Consider the following 20,083-nt stretch of genomic DNA (forward strand, 5'->3'; position numbering starts at 1 on the left):
TAAGTGAGATTAATTCGTAAGGTGGTTAAACATAATCTAATAATAAAATACTGGAGATTGTTAACTACATGATCAAAATCATGAAACGGTTGTTACTGAAGAAAATCATCAATTACTATACATAACTCGAACGGAAATTAGAAATTTAGAAATTTGTGGTCATGTGTATGTAATGTGATCATAAATTTTATTGTTTTGCTATTTTTTATAATGAAATCTTAAATTTTATTATATGTTCCAACTTCCCAGGTGAAAATATATGACCAAAGATAGATTTCTGTAAAAATCCATCATAGAAATGGGCTCTAAAATTTGACCCGGTCCAATTGGCGGATTTTCTTTCTTTATTATTATTTTCTCAGAGAACCTTTCTTTACAATAGTTTAAATACCATAATAAGACGACAGAAGAACATTCTTATTCCTCAGTTTCCTATAGCTTTCTTTCTTCTGCTAAATTGCTCGATTGAATCCTCTGTGCGAAAAAAGGGTACTCTTCGATTGTTCTTTTCCTTCAAAATTCATAAGCAATCCATGCATGTCGATTTTAGGGAGTTTTATATTTAACTGTTCCTTTGTTCGCCAGTTTTCTTCTTGTGATGAAGACTATGATAAACTTGATTAGAGTGAATATTTTGGATTTTCGTTTTTGGCTCACTTTTTTTTTTTTTTTGGTCTTTAATTGTGTTCATCGCATGAAAAATGGTGAATTTGTAAGAGTACTCGATGCAATTTCTTCTTTCTCTGCTCTCTTTTTTTGTCCAATTTTGATTATGTAAAAAGGTTGCAGTAACTAGGGTTTTAGGTTATGTTTGGAGTGATTCTGAAGTAGTTAAAAGCAGTTTTTTCATTTTCAAAATTACTCTTAAGCATGTCTTCAGTCCTTGAAAACCAATTCTGATGTTACGAGAATTATGTTTAAAAGGGTAAAATTAAATATTATATTAATTTTGAGTGATTAAAGAGTGTGTTATGGTGATTTTGAATATGAAAAAAAAAAAAGTGAAAATCATTTCCCGAAAGAAAATTATCTGTTATGCTAAATAAACCCCACATGATCATATTTGCTGATTGGTTGGTGGGTTTGTGCATACATGCTCATGACCAAGTGTAGTCATGATAATTCATAAGTGTTTGAACGCCTCTTTTCCCCTTTTTGGCAAATCTACTTTGATAATTCATGATTAAATCAGATTTTGCTAGTGATTATATATATATATATTTATTTATTTTACAAACACCCTTTTACTTTCTAGCTTAGTTTGTGAAGCTATGTTTCTGGTGGCTAATTTTCTATTATATTGATAGTATAATCTGCAATCATGCCAAAGAACAAGGGAAAGGGAGGAAAGAATAGGAAGAGAGGTAAGAATGAGGCAGATGATGAGAAGCGTGAGCTTGTGTTTAAGGAAGATGGTCAGGAATATGCCCAAGTGCTCCGAATGCTAGGTAATGGTCGGTGCGAAGCGATGTGTATCGATGGGACTAAACGTCTTTGTCATATTCGGGGAAAAATGCACAAGAAAGTTTGGATTGCAGCTGGGGATATCATACTAGTTGGTCTTCGTGACTATCAAGATGACAAAGCTGATGTGATTCTCAAATACATGCCTGATGAAGCCAGGCTTTTGAAAGCTTACGGTGAGTTACCTGAGAATACACGTCTTAATGAGGGTATCGTTGGGGGTATGGATGATGACGATGAAGGTGGTGGCGATGCATATATTGAGTTTGAGGATGAAGACATTGATAAGATCTAGATGTTAGTCCTCTATTTGGAGTAATCTCTTAGTAAAGAAATAACTATACTATAAGTGGGGTGGAAGTTGTATCACCGAATTCCATTTCATAATAGTCTGAAAATGCAGATGGGAATCGGTTTAATTCCATGTAACATCTGTTCTTTTATACTGTATGGTTGCATATGCCCCTTCTAGTCAATAATACTTCTGTTGTGTTACATACATCTTTAAAGAGAAGCCTACTCTTTACAACTTCACCCAGTTGTTGAGATGTTTCTGTACCATTCTTCTTTTTTAAATGCAAGATGTGATATTTTTCTCTCATCTTAGAGTAGATGAATAAACATTCTACACTATAGATAATTGTACTTGTTTCTTCTGTTGTCTTGTGTCAGGCATACATTCCTTGCTTAATGTACAAAATAGTTATGATATTTGCACAATTTGCTTCAATAGTTTTTATCAGTTTGAACTAATTAAGATCAATAATAAGCCTTTTACTCCAGACCAAATCATTGGTCTTGAAGGTTGGAAGTTATAATTGTACAAGGATTTCTGCATTTTATTTAAGGATACTTCGCACTATTCATCCATCTTAAATTCTTTAAGTGGTTACAAACTGTTTATGAGATTTCTTATCCTAATATACATGGGGTTACCTTAACATAAATAACACGAAAGATGATCGACTAGAAGGTTTCAATTTCTAAATTACACACCGATTCTCGATTCAACAGGAGAGGAACTCGGAAAATTGTTGATATATGCATCATTACATTTGATTTCTCCTCTGCCCCCGGCTTGCTTTTGTCTGCTCCTTTTATCTCTTTCAGTCTCTGCCAGTGCTACCCAATCCCGTTTGCTCACCTAAATTCATGTTCAAGTGTTTCAAATGTTAAATGAGAAGAAACGAGAAAGATACAAAGAAAAACAGAGTATTATGGGGCCTCTGAGTTGAAGCTACTTGGGTTGGTCATTACTTTGATGGTTTCTGGACCTAATTGGAATGACCTTCTAAGAGCTTTCCGATTAGGTCCTTATTAGTCTCAATGAAATGCTTGGTGATTGAGATATACCTTTGTACAATCTCCATCAAGGTGGAGGCTTGGTACAGTCTTCCTCCTTGATATATCACTCGAACCCTTTGATCTGTTCTTAGCCAAGTTACTATCTGTACTCTTCAATGCATCGGCAGAGAAATTTACAGATCTTACAGATACTTCATTAGATCCGCAGCTTTCCTTTTCTTCTGCACTTATATCAAGGAGTCTTTGGCTTATCACCAATCTGTGATTGTTTTCGATTACTTCTGATGGCTTCCTCGTGTGAGTTTCAACTGAGGAGCCTTCAGGAAGGCGGGTGGCCATCCACCTTTCTAGCCAGCTCCAGCTCATGTTTGCTTCCATAACGTCGGATTTCGAGTGCTTTCTCTTTGAGCAAATTCGTAGCTAACAATGCAGTAGAAGTAACCAAAATTATTATAGCAAACAATCCAAGTTTATTTTCCAAGAAAGTATCATAATTGTACCTGTTGCGAGAAAGCATAAGCTAGAGCTCTTTCACGCCTGGTTGATGCTTCTAGCCTGTTTTGAATTCTCATTTTTGTTACATTGCTACTCACCGTGCTATCATCCCATTCTTCCTACAAAATCCAGAGGGCCAAACAGGTTACATAAGATCATTAATATTTTTTTCAGGAATTTTGAAGCTTTCAATGTTTCCCTAATCAGATCCAGATAACTTTCAAAGAGTTATGCAGAGCATGTTGTCTTCAACCTTCAGCTTATGTAATTGGGTTTTGGATTTCTGTTGCACTCGGTTGGAAAAAACAATTCTTTCATCTTGAACAGAGAAAGCTTCGGAATTCCCAGTTTGAACTTCAATTGACGTGCTTAGAGACTCTCTGCTTGGACTTTCTATTCCCTCGATGATTTCCTTCATGCTATCATTATCCATCTCTTTGATCTCTGCATCTCGACGCCGAGCCTGCAATTCGAATTCATCAGTTTACAAAGTTCATTTCTATCCTCTTCACTATAAAGCTTAAGAAGTTTACAGTTCCACTTCAGTTTGTTAAATCAAAGAAGATTTCAACCAAAAGTTTTGGGATCCAAATGTTTAACAGAAAGCAAAGGTGTTAAATGACCAGAAAGCTTCTAAATGCTGACTGGATGATGAATGCTGCTTGTACTTGTCGCTTCAATTGAGAGCTTAAATCCAAAACCTCCACTGCAGGTTCTTGTTTCTGTGTTGAAGAAACCTCCAGCTCCTCAACAGGCTGTGTGACGGTTGCTTCAGAGCTTCTAATGGAAGCTGCATCTTCCTCTACAAGAACTGAATTGTACTCATCCCCACACAAGTAAGATCTAACAGTGTGCCATTTTTTCCTTTCCACAAAATTATTGTTCTTCGTCTGAAAATTTTAAATCAGAAATCAAAACAACAGCAATTCATCCCGAAATCACAGCAAGTTAAAAGTTCAGCTTGGCATTTCAACGAACACTTAGACGGCAATGATAAAAAAAAAGGAACAAGTGCAAAGAAAGTGGACTCCCATCTTACATTTTTCTCATGGGTCTTGAAAGAACGGTTCCTCAAGAACACATTCCTAACCAATTCTCCTTTAATTCCCATTAAACTCAGCAAAACAGAGAAAACCCAGAAGGGAAATCCACAGAAAAACAGCTTCTTTTAGTCTTTGTGGTGCTGAAAGTCATGCAATCAGAGAGAAAGAGATAAAGAAACCTGCAAGTAATTGACACAGCTCAGAGAAACTGCAAATGGGGCAGTGTTATAAAGGTGAAAAAGGGAATTGTTAGAGAAACCGCATGTTAGAGAGAAATAATCAATACCCTTTAGAGCTGGACATGGGATACTTAAATCTCAAAGGAGATAATGGAAGCTGAAGAAAAAGTAAAGGATTAGATTGGTAAGAGTTTAATTGCTTTGCAGATAACTTTTTGCACATGGTTGCCACAATACAACACACATTGGTTTTCATCAAACCAAAAAAAGGTTTGCTTCGCAGTGGGGATATGTCTATTCCTTTTCATTACACTCTGACATAACATAACTATCTTTTTTCCCTTTCCGATTAAATTAACTATCTTGGTCCCTTCGATTTTAATTTAGTCCCTATAATTTAAAAATTTTCATTTTCGTCCTTATGATTTGGTAAAATCTTCTAAAGCATCTCTGATTGTTATTATCATATGTTGACGATTTTCTAACGACGTGATAAAGAATGATGATAGTAATTATGAAAGATTTAATTAAATTCTAGGAACTAAGGCCATGTTTCTCCCAAGTGAAACACAATAAATCATTGGTAATATAAAAAATGGACTCTAATTGATTATGTTTGTTGTTGTTTCTTGTGTTTCATACTTGTATTGATATGTGTGGCCTACTTACAAATTTGTAACAAAAAAACGCAAAATGATCGATAGGTGGAGGGTGATCAATCTCATTACATTTGAAAATTACGTGGTGCCCATTAATCGATGTCGTTACCATTATCGTTACAGATATTGTTACTGTTATAATATGAGAATTATGAATTGTCACATTTACTGTTACCGTTACTCTCAATCTCATTACATTTAAAAATTACGTGTTGCCCATTAGTAGAAATCGTTACCATTATCGTTACATATATTGTTACTGTTACAATAAGAGAATTATGAATTATTACATCTATTGTTACCATTATCTGGTAATGGTAACAGTAAATGTGAGAGATTCATAATTCTAGGTCAATTACGATTGATCCATCCATGAAATCTCGTTCTGATTACACCAATTTTCATTATAGATTGGTAAACGTAGCCTAAATTGAAGAGTTCGAAAAATGTAGGTTTCAAACTAAAGTTAGACAATTCAAACATATTTAAGTGTAAATCCACATATTACCATCTCAAAAAGTCGACCGCTCTAATAGTCAAGCATATACAAAGAAAAAAAAAATAAAGACAAAAACAAAGGAAAAAAAGAAGAAGAAAGAAAGTATACGAAATCGGAAGGATAGAAAAGACAATTTCACTTTTTTTTTCATCTAAAAGAAATATGTCATGTAATAAACTATTAGTATCTCATAGTCATTGTCAATATATCAAAAGTGAGCATAGTCTAAGTTTAACGATAAATGACATGCATTTATCTTCAGAATTTTAAATTTCCATACTTCACTTGTATTAAAAAATAATTATCAATTCCACTTTTCAGGGGATTAAAATGTAAAGTCAAATCCACCATAATTTTATATTTTTTCACCATATATATATATATATATATATATTAACATTTGTGATCGCTGCTTTCAATTTTATAGGATCTGATAAACATGTCTGTCTGCCACTTAATCAAAAGTTTTATACCAAAACCAAAAGTGATCAACTGATTTTTTGTGAATAGTTGATTATAAATAAGGATGGCATTTGAATATTTACAGTTTCTTCTTTTGTGGTTAATATCTTAGGTCTTTTTGTGATTATAAATGTAGGTTTATTTTGATATTCGTACCTTTTTTTTTGTTTAATTTTAATTAATTTCAAAAGGTCATTTTTTACTTTATATTTTTAAAAGTGGCATCTTTTTAGCTCATTCGTTTTCGTTTCTACCCCATTTTAACACAATTACTAAATTTTAAAAAACGTAACCATAAACATGTATTAAATAGTTTCCCCTGTGTATAAAATTTTACAAATAGAGGATCAAGATGGTAATATCTTTAAAATATGGGATTCAAAATGGATTTTTCGAATGTACATGAACTAAAATGAACAAAAATTGAAAATACATTGATCAAAATGAACATCTTAAAAGTAAAGATACCGATGACCATAATAAATCAAAAGAAAATATAATAACCAAAATGATATTCAAATAAATATTTTTTTCTAGTAATTTTTTTCCTATAGATTAGCTGTGAATAATTAATTTCAGAACAAACTCTCATAAATACAACACAATTCAACTGTTATCCTCTCAAATCTTCCAATTTTCATTCTAATTAATACTTAGAACCATTACTATAATTATTGGTTATTATCTTTCTTAAAAAATCATTATTTTTCTCAAATTGTGGGTGGAAAAAACTATTTTACCACTAACATGAATGTAACTTTAAGAAAAAAACATTCTTGGACTCATATAATGGGAGGGGGTGAATTAACCTAGAACTTTCTTTGGTCAAGAATTATAACAAGAGTGTTTATTTGGAGGTAGAATTTTTTCATAACATCATAAAATAAGGGATACTTTGTGGTTATTGTGATAGCACAAAATTTTATTCGCTTTTCACAAATAACACTTTTTTTTTTGGACAATTGTTTTAATAGAGTGATCTTAGTGGTATCTCGGCTAGATTGTGACAAAGATCAAAATAAGATTTTCAACTTATTTTTATTGTATGTCTTTACTTGATTTTGTGTTTTCTTAGTAGAAATCTTGGCCAAGAACTCTGGAAAAGAACCAAAAAAAAAAAAAAAAAAAAAACCTTAAATGATCTGATATCTAATCTTAGACTTTCATGTCAACCTAATTCCATTCGTTTCACATTAGAGATAATTGCAAATAATTGCAAATATAGTAATCAAGCCCAAAATATTTGCAGATATAGCAGAATACAAAAATTTTGCAAATGTAGCAAAACTTAGATTTTACTTTCGCTAAAAGATTCTGTTTTATTTGTAACTTTTTAGAAATGTTGCACACACGTAATTAATTATTATCCTAAAAATGATATTCACTGTAATTATCCTATCATTATAACTCTCTCTTCTCCCTTCATAAGAAATAACGTTGCAGGAGTTTGAACAAAAGATCTCCCTGGACCACTTACTCTCATTCTATGTTAAATCACTAATTGATTCAAAAGTTTAAGTTGATGGGTGAATATAAATTTAATATTATATGACATAAAATAATCAACTAGATAATTTTTTTTTTTTTAAGCCTGTCTTGTTTGCAAGATTATTTCTTAAAGTGATAAAATTGAAGTAGTTTGAGTTGTTTTCTAATTGAAACTGTGACACCAAGATGATCTATTAAAATAAATGGTTAGAAAAGCATTATTTGTGAAAAGGTGAAAAATATTTTGTGCTATTTCTGAACAATTACGCAAATCTTTGTTGGAGAAAAAGAAACAAAAGAATAAGATTCATAAGAGGTTTTCCATCAAGGGAGTCAATGGGACAACCTGGGATGTGGGCCCGAGCTTCTCCATTCCCATCCAAAAAAAGTTTAAACCCACGCATTTGACTTTTTGTTGGGGAAAAGGGTATATATATGAACTGAATACACTAGTAAATTAATTACCCTCAATTAGAAATAGTACACTCAATGTGTAATATTCAAATTCAAACTTAAATCAGATGATGTAACAAGATTTAGATATGAAAATAATCAAAGATTAGAAAGAATCTCAAAATCTTTGGAGTTTCAAAATATAGTCGAGACATGCTTTTGATAAATACTGTCCTGAAGACAATTATTCGTTTTGCATGAGCTGCAAGCAGACTATAGTGATCGTCTCAACAGGATACAATAACTATCTCCAATAGAATTGCAACCTTGAACTACTCGTATTTGACAGAACTCTTTGATACTTGCTCTCAAATCAACTCAAGATCAAAGAAAGAAACAAAGAAATGAGAGAACTCTTCAATTTGAAGTGGAGTATTACAAATGAAGAACCAAGATGCTATTTATAGGCTAGCAACTTAGTAACTCTAAAAAATACAAACAAAATCAAATAAATACACAAATTGAAACACGTGTCAAATTTATCTCAATTGAGTTTTTGCTTGACAAGAATCAAACATAACTCATTCAAATTGAAGAAACTACAAATTTAATTTTCATACATGTTAAATTTATACATGGAATATTATTTTAATTTGAAGTTTTTATCCAATTTGAAAGATTCTAACAATAAATTTAATTTACACAATTAAATCCATTTTTATGTTTAAATATTTAATTGTGTCACTTTCTTTCACTATCTATATATATATCCAACACTTTTGAAACTAAGTTTATGTTTAATATGCAAGTTTGTTCATCTTTGGTGGAACTTTGGTTAATTTAATGGGGAAATTAGTAAGTTTGACATTTTAATATGCATTATCTTTTACTAGTTTTCATGAAATAAAGAGAAAAAACGTAAACAATAAAGAGCCAACACACAGGTTTACGTGATAAATAATAGTGTGTTAGCTACCTCCACGAGACAGAGGGAGAACAATTTTATTGGAGAGAATTATTCAAAATATAGAAAAGAGGTGCCTCTAGGTTAGAGAGTTTGTATATCACACTTTTCTAAACTCCAGAAACGTAAATAATGCAAAGATGACAAATATGTAAATTTTCATTCTAACATCGAGGATTCAAGAAAGAAGTAAATGACATACATAAGAAATTGTACTATTAAACACAAATAAAATCAAGTTTATTGTACACAATTTAAATTCTTGAAAATTACTGTGTGAACAGTGAGCAACTAATACAAAATTTACTCCAAGATGAATGTCAACATGTAAGAAATTCTTTGAGATTGCAGATTATTGGAACGGCTACCTCCAGTGGACAGAAGATAACTACGACTGAATGGCTCGAATGACGTCAGACATTGGAAATTAATCTGCAAAAGAGAAAACTGTTACAGGTTAAGTTGCAAGTTCGCTCTCTTTAAGATGTTTCATGACTCTATCCCTTGTACAAGCAATTCAACAATGTCCATGCCGCCCTAAGCATAAAAAAGTCTAGATAATACTATCTCGAACGGAACTGATCATACCTTCAAGATTATACAAAATGTAGAGGAGAGAAGTGGTTTCTGTTATGTGTCATCCTTCTGAAGCACTAAAGGCCAATTTATAAGCCATGGAAGTGCATGAAGAAGAGGAATGAGTGAAGGACCACGCCATGCTCGACCAGACGGATGGTGGCGAAAATGCGTGCATGTGGGATGACCACTATATCCACATTTGCCTATCTCCTCACCCGTCTAAAACATGGATACCCCTTAGGGCCCAAACCCACAACTAGAGGTGATGATACTTGAAGTGACTTTCCATTGTTGATGTAAGCAATGTGGGATTCCCATCTTCCATTTTCCTTCAATTTAAGAATAAAGTTCATCAACAATCCCCCACTTGAAAATTTAAAAACCATAAGAAAACATTTTTTTCATCGAGCAATATCAGTCTGTACAATACTGTGCATAAACAAAGATGTCTTATGACTTGAATCTTTACGTCGTGTAGATGATTTAGAATACTAGAGTAACTCTTGGTTTTGAACTCTATCTCCAACAATACTCACACACAACATTATTAGGGTGTAGTTTGAAAGCCCGTGCTTTAAGACCTAGCACGTGTATCCTGGTTTAGTGAACCCTCTAGATAGTTTGCCTAAAATTTCATAAGAAGTGGCCCCTACAACATTCACATAGGTGAGTCTATCAAGAGTATTCTTGTAGCTAGGTACTCCACTTGACATCAAGTATAGATCTCATTAAGAACTATGTTCAACCTTTTTTACGCTTCAGAATCTCAGACTCTAGGTCATAGAAAGGAAACTCTGTGTTTGTAGCACGATTCATTTCATATCACTTGTGATCAGTTATTACCTGTTGAACTTATTTCTTGGGATCTCCAGTCTATAGGTTGGGTTTTCCTCATAGTGATTCATCTTTCTATAGGCATGAGTCTAATCCTTTCTGAGATTTTGAAAACCTTTTCTCTGGCTAGTTCTTTTGTTAAAGGGTCTGTCAAGTTTTCATCAGTCCTTATGTGATCCACTCTAACTGCACCAGTAGTGATAAACTCTCTAATGGTACTATGTTTATGACGTATTTGTCGTCTCTGAACTTTTTCGATTGCTGTAGTACTATCACAATTGATCAATATGATTGGTACCGACTTTTTCCATAGGAAAATCTATAATAGTAGACTTCTAAGCCAACCTGCTTCTTTATTAGCTATTGCTAGTGCTATCATTTCTGACTCATCATAGATTGAGCTAAAATATTATGTTTCTTGGACTTCCAAGAGACAACTTCGCATGCTATATCGAAAATATAGCCAATAGTAGCATTTGAATCATCTAAGAGGGAGTTTCAGTCAGCATCGCTGAACCTTTCCAGGGCAGCGAGAAACTTCTGATAATGTAATCCTAGATTCTAGGTTTTTTTCAAGTACCTCATAACCCTCTCTATAGCATTCCAATGCTCTATACTAGGTCTGCTTGTAAATTTACAAAGTAATCCTACAACAGAATCTATATCAGACCTAGTGCAGTCAGTAGTATATCTGAGACTGCCTATGATGCTTGCATAAGATTGATTAACACTGTCTCTAGTGTTCTTGAACAACTTAACACTAGGGTCGTAAGAAGTACATGTTGGTTTACATTCAAAGTAATTACATTTCTTTAGAATCTTTTTTATATAATGAGATTGATCCAAAGAAATTTCCTTTTCAGACCTAGTTACTTTTATGCCTAAGATTACATCTGCTTCTCCTATGTCTTTCATATCAAAGTTTGCACTCAACAAGGATTTCACATCATTTATAACGTGCAAGTTTTATTAAAAAATTAAAAAAATATTTGCATACAAACATATGATAATGAAGGGATGAAAACTCTAAGGCACAGGGGAAGCCAAAAAACAGAACCATTTCGTTTCTTTTTCTTTTCAAATTGGCATTTAAAATCAAAACAATTTTGCATTGGAATAAAAGGTAATAGCGATTAAGCATGCTATTCCAAAAAAAGACTAATTATACAGAGAAAGAAACTTTACCTTGCAAACCTTTTAACAATTCTGTAGAAATTCTTTGCTGAATTGGGATTAGACTCCCTACTTGGAAACCTCCCTATTTTTGCGGGGAGTTGAGGCTATGGAGAATTGTGAGATTCTCTCTTTTGGGATTTGCCTCCTCCTCCCTATGCAAAACAAAATCCTTTTGTTAGAGAGAGGGATAGTGAGCAAGGGAGAGAAAAACGTGGGGATTGATCCCACGTTTTCTCGTAACTTCCCTAAAATGAGGAGTTAATTTGTTTAATTTAAATAAAATAAAATAAAATAAAATAAAATAAAATAAAATTTACTAATTAAATATATTTAGTTTGATAATCATTTAAATCATATTTAAATGATTTCCTCTCACATAATCTATAGTTTTAATGTGCATCTAATGTATATTAAATTTAACTTATAGTTTTGATTTAATCAATTAAATTAAATAATTAATTAATTTTTCAATCATTTAATCATCTAATTAAATATCACATATTTAATTTAATTTCCCAATTGAATCATATTAAAAAACATTTCTCTCATTTAACCTATAGTTTTAATGCGATAAGACAACCTAGGATATTACCCAACCTTATCCCTATATTATAGACCCTTTAGGCTGTATCTTGAACATTAATCCCTATATGTCTCTACATACAATTCAAGACTCATAAGACAACCTAGGATATTAGTTTATTGGATTTTAGGTTAATAAGACAAAATTAAATAAAACACCAATAACACTTATTGATAAAAACATTAATAACTATTTATTAATGATAATCATTTAATTATATTTACTATCTACGAGTTTTAGGGCATAAAACCCAACTAACTCCCACTTGAGTTAAAACTCTAGTTAGTGGGATGTACATTACATGGAACAACTGGGATGTTACAAATACAAACTAAAATACAAAAAATTAGGGCATCACATACCCATTATACATCTCCCACTTGTCCTAGATTACAAAATGTATATATCTCGTAGACCTAGATTCTCTAGATGACTCTCGAACACTTTATCTGAGAGAGCCTTCGTAAATGGTTCAGCGATGTTGTGCTCCAAAGAAATCTTTGTGACGATCACATCTCCTCGTTGCACAATCTCCTGTATCAGGTGATACTTCCTCTCAATGTGCTTTCCTCGTTTGTGGCTACGAGGTTCTTTCGAGTTGGCCACAACCCCACTATTGACATAGTATAAGATGATCGACAAGTTCATGTTTGGAACAATTTCCAAATTACTTAGGAACTTCTTAGCCAAACTGCCTCCTTTACTGCTTCACATGCAGCTACATACTCAATCTCCATGGTTGAGTCTGCAATACATCTTTGCTTGATGCTATGCCATACTACAACTCCCTCATTTAGGGTGAACACTGATCCTGACGTGGATTTCCTAGAATCCTTGTTAGTTCGAAAATCAGAGTCTTGTGTACCCCATAAGGATCAAATCCGTAGCTCCATACACGAGCATATAGTCCCTCGTTCTCTTAATATACTTGATGATATTCTTAATTGTAGTCCAGTGGTTTAACCCTAGATTGACTGGTACCTATTGACTATTCCCACTGCTTAACAAATGTCAGGCCTAGTGCAGAGCATAACATACATTAAGCTACCCATAGTTGAGGCATAGGGAATACGTCTCATGTCCTCAACTTCTTAAGGTGTCTTAGGACACTGATTCTTAGACAAGTGAACTCCATACCTGAAAGGTAATGAACCCCTATTAGAGTTCTATATCGAATATCGAATAAATATTTTATCAATATCAGTTGCTTGAGACATAGCTAGCTTTTTGTTCTTATGATCCCTAATGATTTGGATCCCAAAAACATACTGCGCCTCTCCCAAATATTTTATTTAAAATTGGGCTGCTAGCCACTTTTTAACATCGTAAGGTATCCTACATCATTCCCAATGAGTAGGATATCGTCCACATAAAGTAATAAGAAAAACTACTTTATCATTGTACACACAAGACTCATCAACGTTTTGGTCAAAACCAAAAGATTTGATCGTAGTATCAAATCTAATATTCAAAGATCTAGATGCCTGTTTTGTAAACCCGAGACTTTCCTTGGATTATTTGCTCTTGTCACATATTGTATGATGTTGGATTTAAGTTATTGTTGTTCCATTGTTGAAGAAAAATGGCAAAACTTTTGGTTGAAGTTGTCTTTGATAATTTTGGAATTTATTAATAAATAAAAGAAAAGAAAGGAAATAAAGAAAAAGAAAAGAAAAGAAAAGAAAAGGAAAAGGAAAAAGGAAAAAAAATGAAAGGAAATGGAAACTCATTCGGCACCACCGCCTAACTCATTTCAGCCTATTTCTCCATCATTTTCCATCATATTTTCAGATAATTTCGAGAGAGAGAGTGAAGGAAGAGGAAGAAGAAGCTTGCTGCAAGTTGGAGGTTGAAGAAAGGAGGAAAAAGTTCATGTAAGTGCAACCATGGAAGAATCTGTGTTAAACCTGCCTATCTCTGGTTTTTAAGTCGGTTTAAGCTACAAAAAAAGAACTAAGAGGTGAGGCCTGACTTCCTTGAAATTTAATCCATTTTCTAACAAATTTCATAAAGGAAGCTTGAGCTAAATCTGATGTTAAGTTAATGGTTTTTGAAAAGGAAGACAAAGCACAGAATTTTCGAGCAAATCAGAAGGATCTCTGATTTTCTTTGGTTTTTCAAACATTCTGAGGTGTACAGGTTGAATTAGAAGCTCAATTGGGTATGGTTGGAAAGCTTATTCAATTTTCTATAACTTACATGAAGAATTTGTGAGCCAAAAATGACTAAATTTAGGTTTAATTTCAGAAGAAAGGTAGAGGGTAGCAGAGAAGTACGAATCTATATTTGTTGTGTTCGGAGGATTTCTGGACACATCCATTGAGAATCTCGTTTTCATTCCTTCAGGTAAGTTGTAGAAGGTTCCAAAATAAAGAGTTTAATATATAGTAAATTAATTTTGATCAAGTATTGAGGAAGTTATGAGTGTTGGAAGTTAGGGTATTGAATCTGAAAAATCTGGAAAAAAAAATGGGAAGTATGATTTTATTTGTAGAATTTAGAATTCATGAGCATGGAAAGACAAGACGATTTATAGTTCTGATGCTCGATTTTGGTTTGTTTGACAGGCCAAGAGGAAATAGGCTGAGTCTACAGACCAGGGAACTAGCCAAGACTGTGAGTGACAAAATGAATTTCGAAAATGATTTCTAAACTGTAATTTATGCTTAAATGGTTTACATGCTTGAATATGAACTTATGAATGATATATGATTTCTATGAATGGTTTCAAGCATAAGTTTTGAGCTTAGATTTTCTAATGAGGTTTATATATGAGCACGTGATTATTGAATTCCTGAAAAGTAGTTGAAACGATATCATTTAAAGTAAAGTATGTATTAGTGAGTACTATTAAAAAATTTTCAATTTTTCACGAGCAAGCTGAGTAAGCTTGAGTTTTACAAAAGATAAAGATAAGCAGACATGTTTTAATATTTTCATGTAGTTTTCTGAGACTTTTATTGACTACATGACTGAGATATTGAGCCCGAGGATATATGGTACCATGTGCACACAGGTTATATTCTGTTGTTGATGTTGAGTGTACTCTGTGACAATGATGCTGTCGTGAGTGCTGGGCGAGCCCCACTACATCGTCGAGCTAGTAAATGTTGGTTATACTGGGCATGCCCTACACAATGTTGATTTGTCATGTTAGTTAAAATGTTTTATATACTTGATATGCCTTGCTAGATTTTAATGACGTACTTGCGGAATATTTGAGGAAGCTTTTAGCATTACACATTTATGTTTAACGCTTTGATTGAACAAATTCATACGTTTAAAGGTTTATCACGTGTTTTGATTTGCGGATTTACAGTTTTAAATTAGTCACTCATTGGGCTTCGTAGCTCACTCTTTGAAAATTTTTTCCCACTTTTTAGGTAGAGATCGAGCTCCCGGTGCCTGATAACTGCCAAGTCTGTTTTCTGCTAAAAGCTTCCAGATCAAGCTCCATACGTGGGTGGAGTTGTACATTGTATCTGTTTGTATTGTAAATGTCTTTGTAAGAACTGGATAGTTTATGGCTGTGTAAGCACTAGATGTCATGGTTGTGTAAACCCTAGTTGGATATGTTTTTGGTTGTGATATCTCTATCAGGTTATTTTCCAAACCGAGTTATGTCAGGACTGCACTTCATGTGTGTCTAAAGGTTTTCAGGGGTTCTATTGTGTTGTGTTACATGTAAAGTATTTTATATCTAAGATTAGTAGGTTTATCAAGTTCAATGATTTAGCAGGGTCAACAGGTATCGTTAGAGGAGGACGATATCTGTTGGCTTCACACCATCTCCCTAACTAAGCTAGCAGGTAGTTTAGGAGGGGGTGTGACATGTTTCAACCAATAAATGGATCAATTCAGTTTGCAAACCTTTTGCTCCTGACCTTGGGCTATGAACCCCTCAGGATGAGACATAAGGATATTCTCTTCAAGATTGACATTTAGAAAAGTTGTCTTGACATCCATTTTTCATATCTCATAGTCATAATATGTGGCTATGGATAAGAGAATTCTTATAGATTTAAGCATAGCAACAGGGGAAAAAGTTTCCTCATAGTCAACCCCTTCTTTTTGAGTATAACCCTTTGCTATGAGTCTAGCTTTGAAGGTCTGTACCTTTCCAACTACATCTCTCTTTCTCTTGTAGATCTGTTTACACCCTATGGGTTTAACCCCTTTAGGTGGATCTACAAAATCCCATACTGAATTGATGTACATCCACTCTATTTCAAGGTCGATGGCTTTGACCCATTAATCATTGTCTACGTCATTCATTGCTTGCCTATAAGACAATAGATCCTCAACACAATCATCTGGCATGATGACCTGAGTTTTAGTTAAACCCGAGTAATGGTTAAGTTGTGCTACAAATATCCCACTATGTTGAGGCACTCTTAGCGATTGAGAAGGACGGGACTGACTTGAAGTGCTATTCCCTTCATTAACTCTTGATGAAGAACCAACATCATCATCAATAACTCTTGTTGATTCTTCAGTAGCTTCATTTAATATTAATTTGCTTCGTGGTTTATGCTTTCATATGGTCTTCTTCCAAGAATGTAGCGTTTATCGATACAAAAACTTTGTATTCTTATGGGTCATAGACCACCTCTCGTTTATTTAGGGTAACCAACAAATTGATATAATCTTGAACGAGGTTCCAATTTTTTAGGATTTGTAACTAGCACATGTGTTGGACAACCTTAGATCCTAAAGTAGCACATACTAGGTTTACGCAACCTCCATAACTCAAAAAGTGTTTCAGAAACACTCTTCGATGGAACCTTTTTCAAGATATAAACTGCAGTCTCTACTGCATACCCCCCAAAACGAGTTAGGCAATTGAGCATAGCTTACATAGAACGAACCATGTCTAATAAGATTTTATTTCTCCTTTCCGATACACCATTTTGCTGAGGTGTACCAGATGCTGAGAGTTAAGATTGGATTCCATGTTCTATCATATAGTCTTGGAATCTTAAATCCATATACTCTCCATCTCGATCAAATCGAAGTGTTTTAATAGTCTTACCTAACAGATTTTCAACTTCTGCCTTTTACTCCTTGAACTTTTCAAGGGATTCAGACTTATTTTTCATTAGGTATAAGTAACCATACCTCGAATAATCATCTATAAAAGAGATGAAGTATTCGTATCCTCATCGAGCTTTTACATTAATTGGACCACAAAGATCCAAATGTATGAGCTCTAAGGGCTTTTTGGCTCTATAACCCTTTCCACTAAAAGGTCTTTTAGTCATTTTACCCTTAAGACAAGATTCACATAGAGGTAATAAATCATTTTCTAACTCACTTAAAAGTCCATTCTTTACCAATCTTTTGATCTTATTGAGATTAAGTGACCTAATCTTAAGTGCCAAAGATAAGTATTATTGTTACTTGGAGAAATTCTTTACCTTTTAGTTTGAGTATTAGCAGTCTTAAACATCTCATGATTTAAAAGTGCGTTTGTTTTAGTTGGTCTTAACACATACAAGTTGTTTTCTAATTTAGCCGAACAAATATGTACCCCATTTTTTGAAATGAACGTTTCATTACTTGTAAAAAATACTGAATACATATGTTCGATTAAGCAGGAAATAGATACTAAGTTCCTTTCCATTTTAGGAACAGTATACAGACTTTCTAAGAAAAGAAATCTATTTCCAAAAAACAACTTCGTAGCTCCTACTATATGAGCTGAAATGGCGTTTCCAATTCCAACCTTGAATGTCATTTCACCATCAACAAGCTGTTGGAAGGAACTAGTTCCCTATAAAGAAGAACAAACATGATTAGTGGCTTCTAAATCAAGTATCCAAGCATTGTGGTCATTTTCCACTAAGCATATTTGTAAAACAAGTAAATTACATTTACCTCATCCTTTTTCTTTTTCTTCTTAGTAAGGTATTTTGGGCAGTTCCGCCTTCCAATGACCTTCCACATGGCAGTGGAAGCACTTGCCCTTTCTGGCTACCTTGGCCTTTCTCTTACTCTTTTTAGTAGAGGGAGCCTTCCCTTTTCCTCATTTCTTCTTTTGGACCTTCTTAAGACCAGAAGACGAGGGTACAAATTTAGTTCCTGAGGATGAACCCTTACAGTGTTGGGATTGGTTTCCTAATTCTCTTGGAGTCACCTAGTTTGTAAACATTGTAAACATTGTACACGTTGTTAATAATAAAATAAGAGTTATTTTATTTACATTTACTCATTTCCAATAAACAAAGATTCGTGATTATTTTATGTAAATTTAAGGATGTATATGAGATATACAAGTAGATCATGCCTTAAGTAATAACCTAAATGGTCTGTAGTATAAGGATAAAGGAGGGATACTTATCTTGGTGACACTACGAATATGACCGCTTTGTAGAGGTTTACAAGTGTTGTGACCTACTATAGATGGTCTGATCCTGACCATTCATGTGGAGACATGCGAGCGAGAGTGTCCCATGCAAAGAGTTTGTATAAGATCGAACCACAAGATGATTCGTCTTTTTATATAACGCCATTGATAATTGAGACTTACATTTCACTAAAACGACCATAGGTGACATGACCTTAATTCTGAGTGTTTTGGGAACTCCTGCCTATGAGGGCAGTCCTTTGATTAGTATGGGTGAGAGTGGTTAGATTGCCAACTCAACACGCCTACCTTTTTGGGGATTTATCTGATGGGGAGCTGGGAACTCAGTTACACAAGATGAAATTCACTCCTTCCTTGAAGCAGGAGTAAGTAGATAGATTGCTCTTTTAAGGGCTGATTCCGGGTTTGAACATAGTGGCCACACCCTCTCTTTGGAAGAGGGGACTCAGTCATGGTAGGACTATGACTTATTATTCATTAGAGAAATCAGTGGCACTTAAGGAATTAGATGTAACTATAGGGGCAAAACGGTAAATTGGCCCAATTGTACTTACGAGCGATCTATGAAGGGTTATCGCACTGTTGATTGATTAATATGGACCAAGAAATATGTCTATAGTGAGAAGAGTGCATCTCATCGGTCTTTAGTGGAGTGCCCAACAGTTTACGGATGGTGGATCCTGAGACTAAAGAGTTTAGTCAGTTATTCACGTACCGTTGGAGCTTCAAGCTACAGGTCCATAAGGCCCCTTTGGTAGCTCAATGGATTCAAGATGAGAATTAGATTTTGGGGTTGATTTGAAATGTTCAAATTAACAAGAGGAAATTCAATTATATATGATATAATTGGTGTGATGTATGAGATACATCAAGTGGAAGAATTAATGTAAATATGATTTACATTAAGTACCATAAAATAGAAAAAGAACTATGGTTTATATGTTTCATGAGATGAAATATTAAAACTATAAGCTATAAATATATTATGATAAGTTGGTTATCATATTTATTTATAATATTTTAATTATATGATAAATAATTTCTTTTTCTCTAATAACCGATTGAGTGGGAGCTTATTGGTGGTTTTATGGTAACCGTGAGATAAAAAGAAAAATGGGTTTCCTCAAATTATAGAGTTACTTCATTCGGAAAGTTCCCACGGTGACAAGCTATCAAGTGAAAGAGTTTCACTAAGCAATAGCTATTGAGAGACTACACCATTAGCTAAGCGATCGCTTATAGTTGACTATACGATAGTCATTCAACTGATCGTTGCTACACAATCGAGTGGCTAAGTCTATACGATAGGCTTGCGTTTACTAAATGATTGGGCACACTGTTTATACGATAGACTGTGTTCTTATCTCCCACTTGCTCGAATCGTCTACTCGATCGTAGTCCTCCAGTTTCTTACTCAAGCCAAGATCACACAGAGCCCACAACTCCTAGATTCTCACATAGAGAATATCAAGGTAACCATTGTGGTGGTGTCCTCACTCAGTTCGTGGATCGAGTTAGACTCGATTAGGTTCAAGGAGCTGTTGGCTGTGTTTGTTGTATTCGTGTTCGTTGGCTGTACCGGTCGTTGCATTC

The 20,083-nt window shown here is 33.9% G+C and overlaps 2 protein-coding genes across 2 annotated transcripts; one reads left to right on the forward strand and one right to left on the reverse strand.

The window, feature by feature from the left end:
- The first annotated feature begins 279 nt into the window (after nucleotides 1–279).
- On the forward strand, nucleotides 280–2,063 carry LOC120078395 (eukaryotic translation initiation factor 1A-like). Its single transcript, XM_039032665.2, has 2 exons — nucleotides 280–489; nucleotides 1,308–2,063. The coding sequence occupies exon 2, from the start codon at nucleotides 1,322–1,324 to the stop codon at nucleotides 1,757–1,759; it is 438 nt and encodes a 145-aa protein (XP_038888593.1). The 5' UTR covers nucleotides 280–489; nucleotides 1,308–1,321; the 3' UTR covers nucleotides 1,760–2,063.
- A 219-nt stretch (nucleotides 2,064–2,282) lies between these two features.
- IQD33 (IQ-domain 33) lies at nucleotides 2,283–4,833 on the reverse strand. Its single transcript, XM_039032663.2, has 7 exons — nucleotides 4,594–4,833; nucleotides 4,304–4,486; nucleotides 3,888–4,154; nucleotides 3,518–3,727; nucleotides 3,270–3,383; nucleotides 2,818–3,189; nucleotides 2,283–2,608 (listed from the first exon to the last, which is right to left on the reverse strand). The coding sequence occupies exons 2-7, from the start codon at nucleotides 4,373–4,375 to the stop codon at nucleotides 2,453–2,455; spliced, it is 1,191 nt and encodes a 396-aa protein (XP_038888591.1). The 5' UTR covers nucleotides 4,376–4,486; nucleotides 4,594–4,833; the 3' UTR covers nucleotides 2,283–2,452.
- Nucleotides 4,834–20,083: the final 15,250 nt, after the last annotated feature.

The sequence above is a fragment of the Benincasa hispida genome, chromosome 5, assembly GCF_027475165.1.
Source record: "Benincasa hispida cultivar pf3 chromosome 5, pf3_genome.v1.1, whole genome shotgun sequence".
Lineage (NCBI taxonomy): Eukaryota > Viridiplantae > Streptophyta > Magnoliopsida > Cucurbitales > Cucurbitaceae > Benincasa > Benincasa hispida.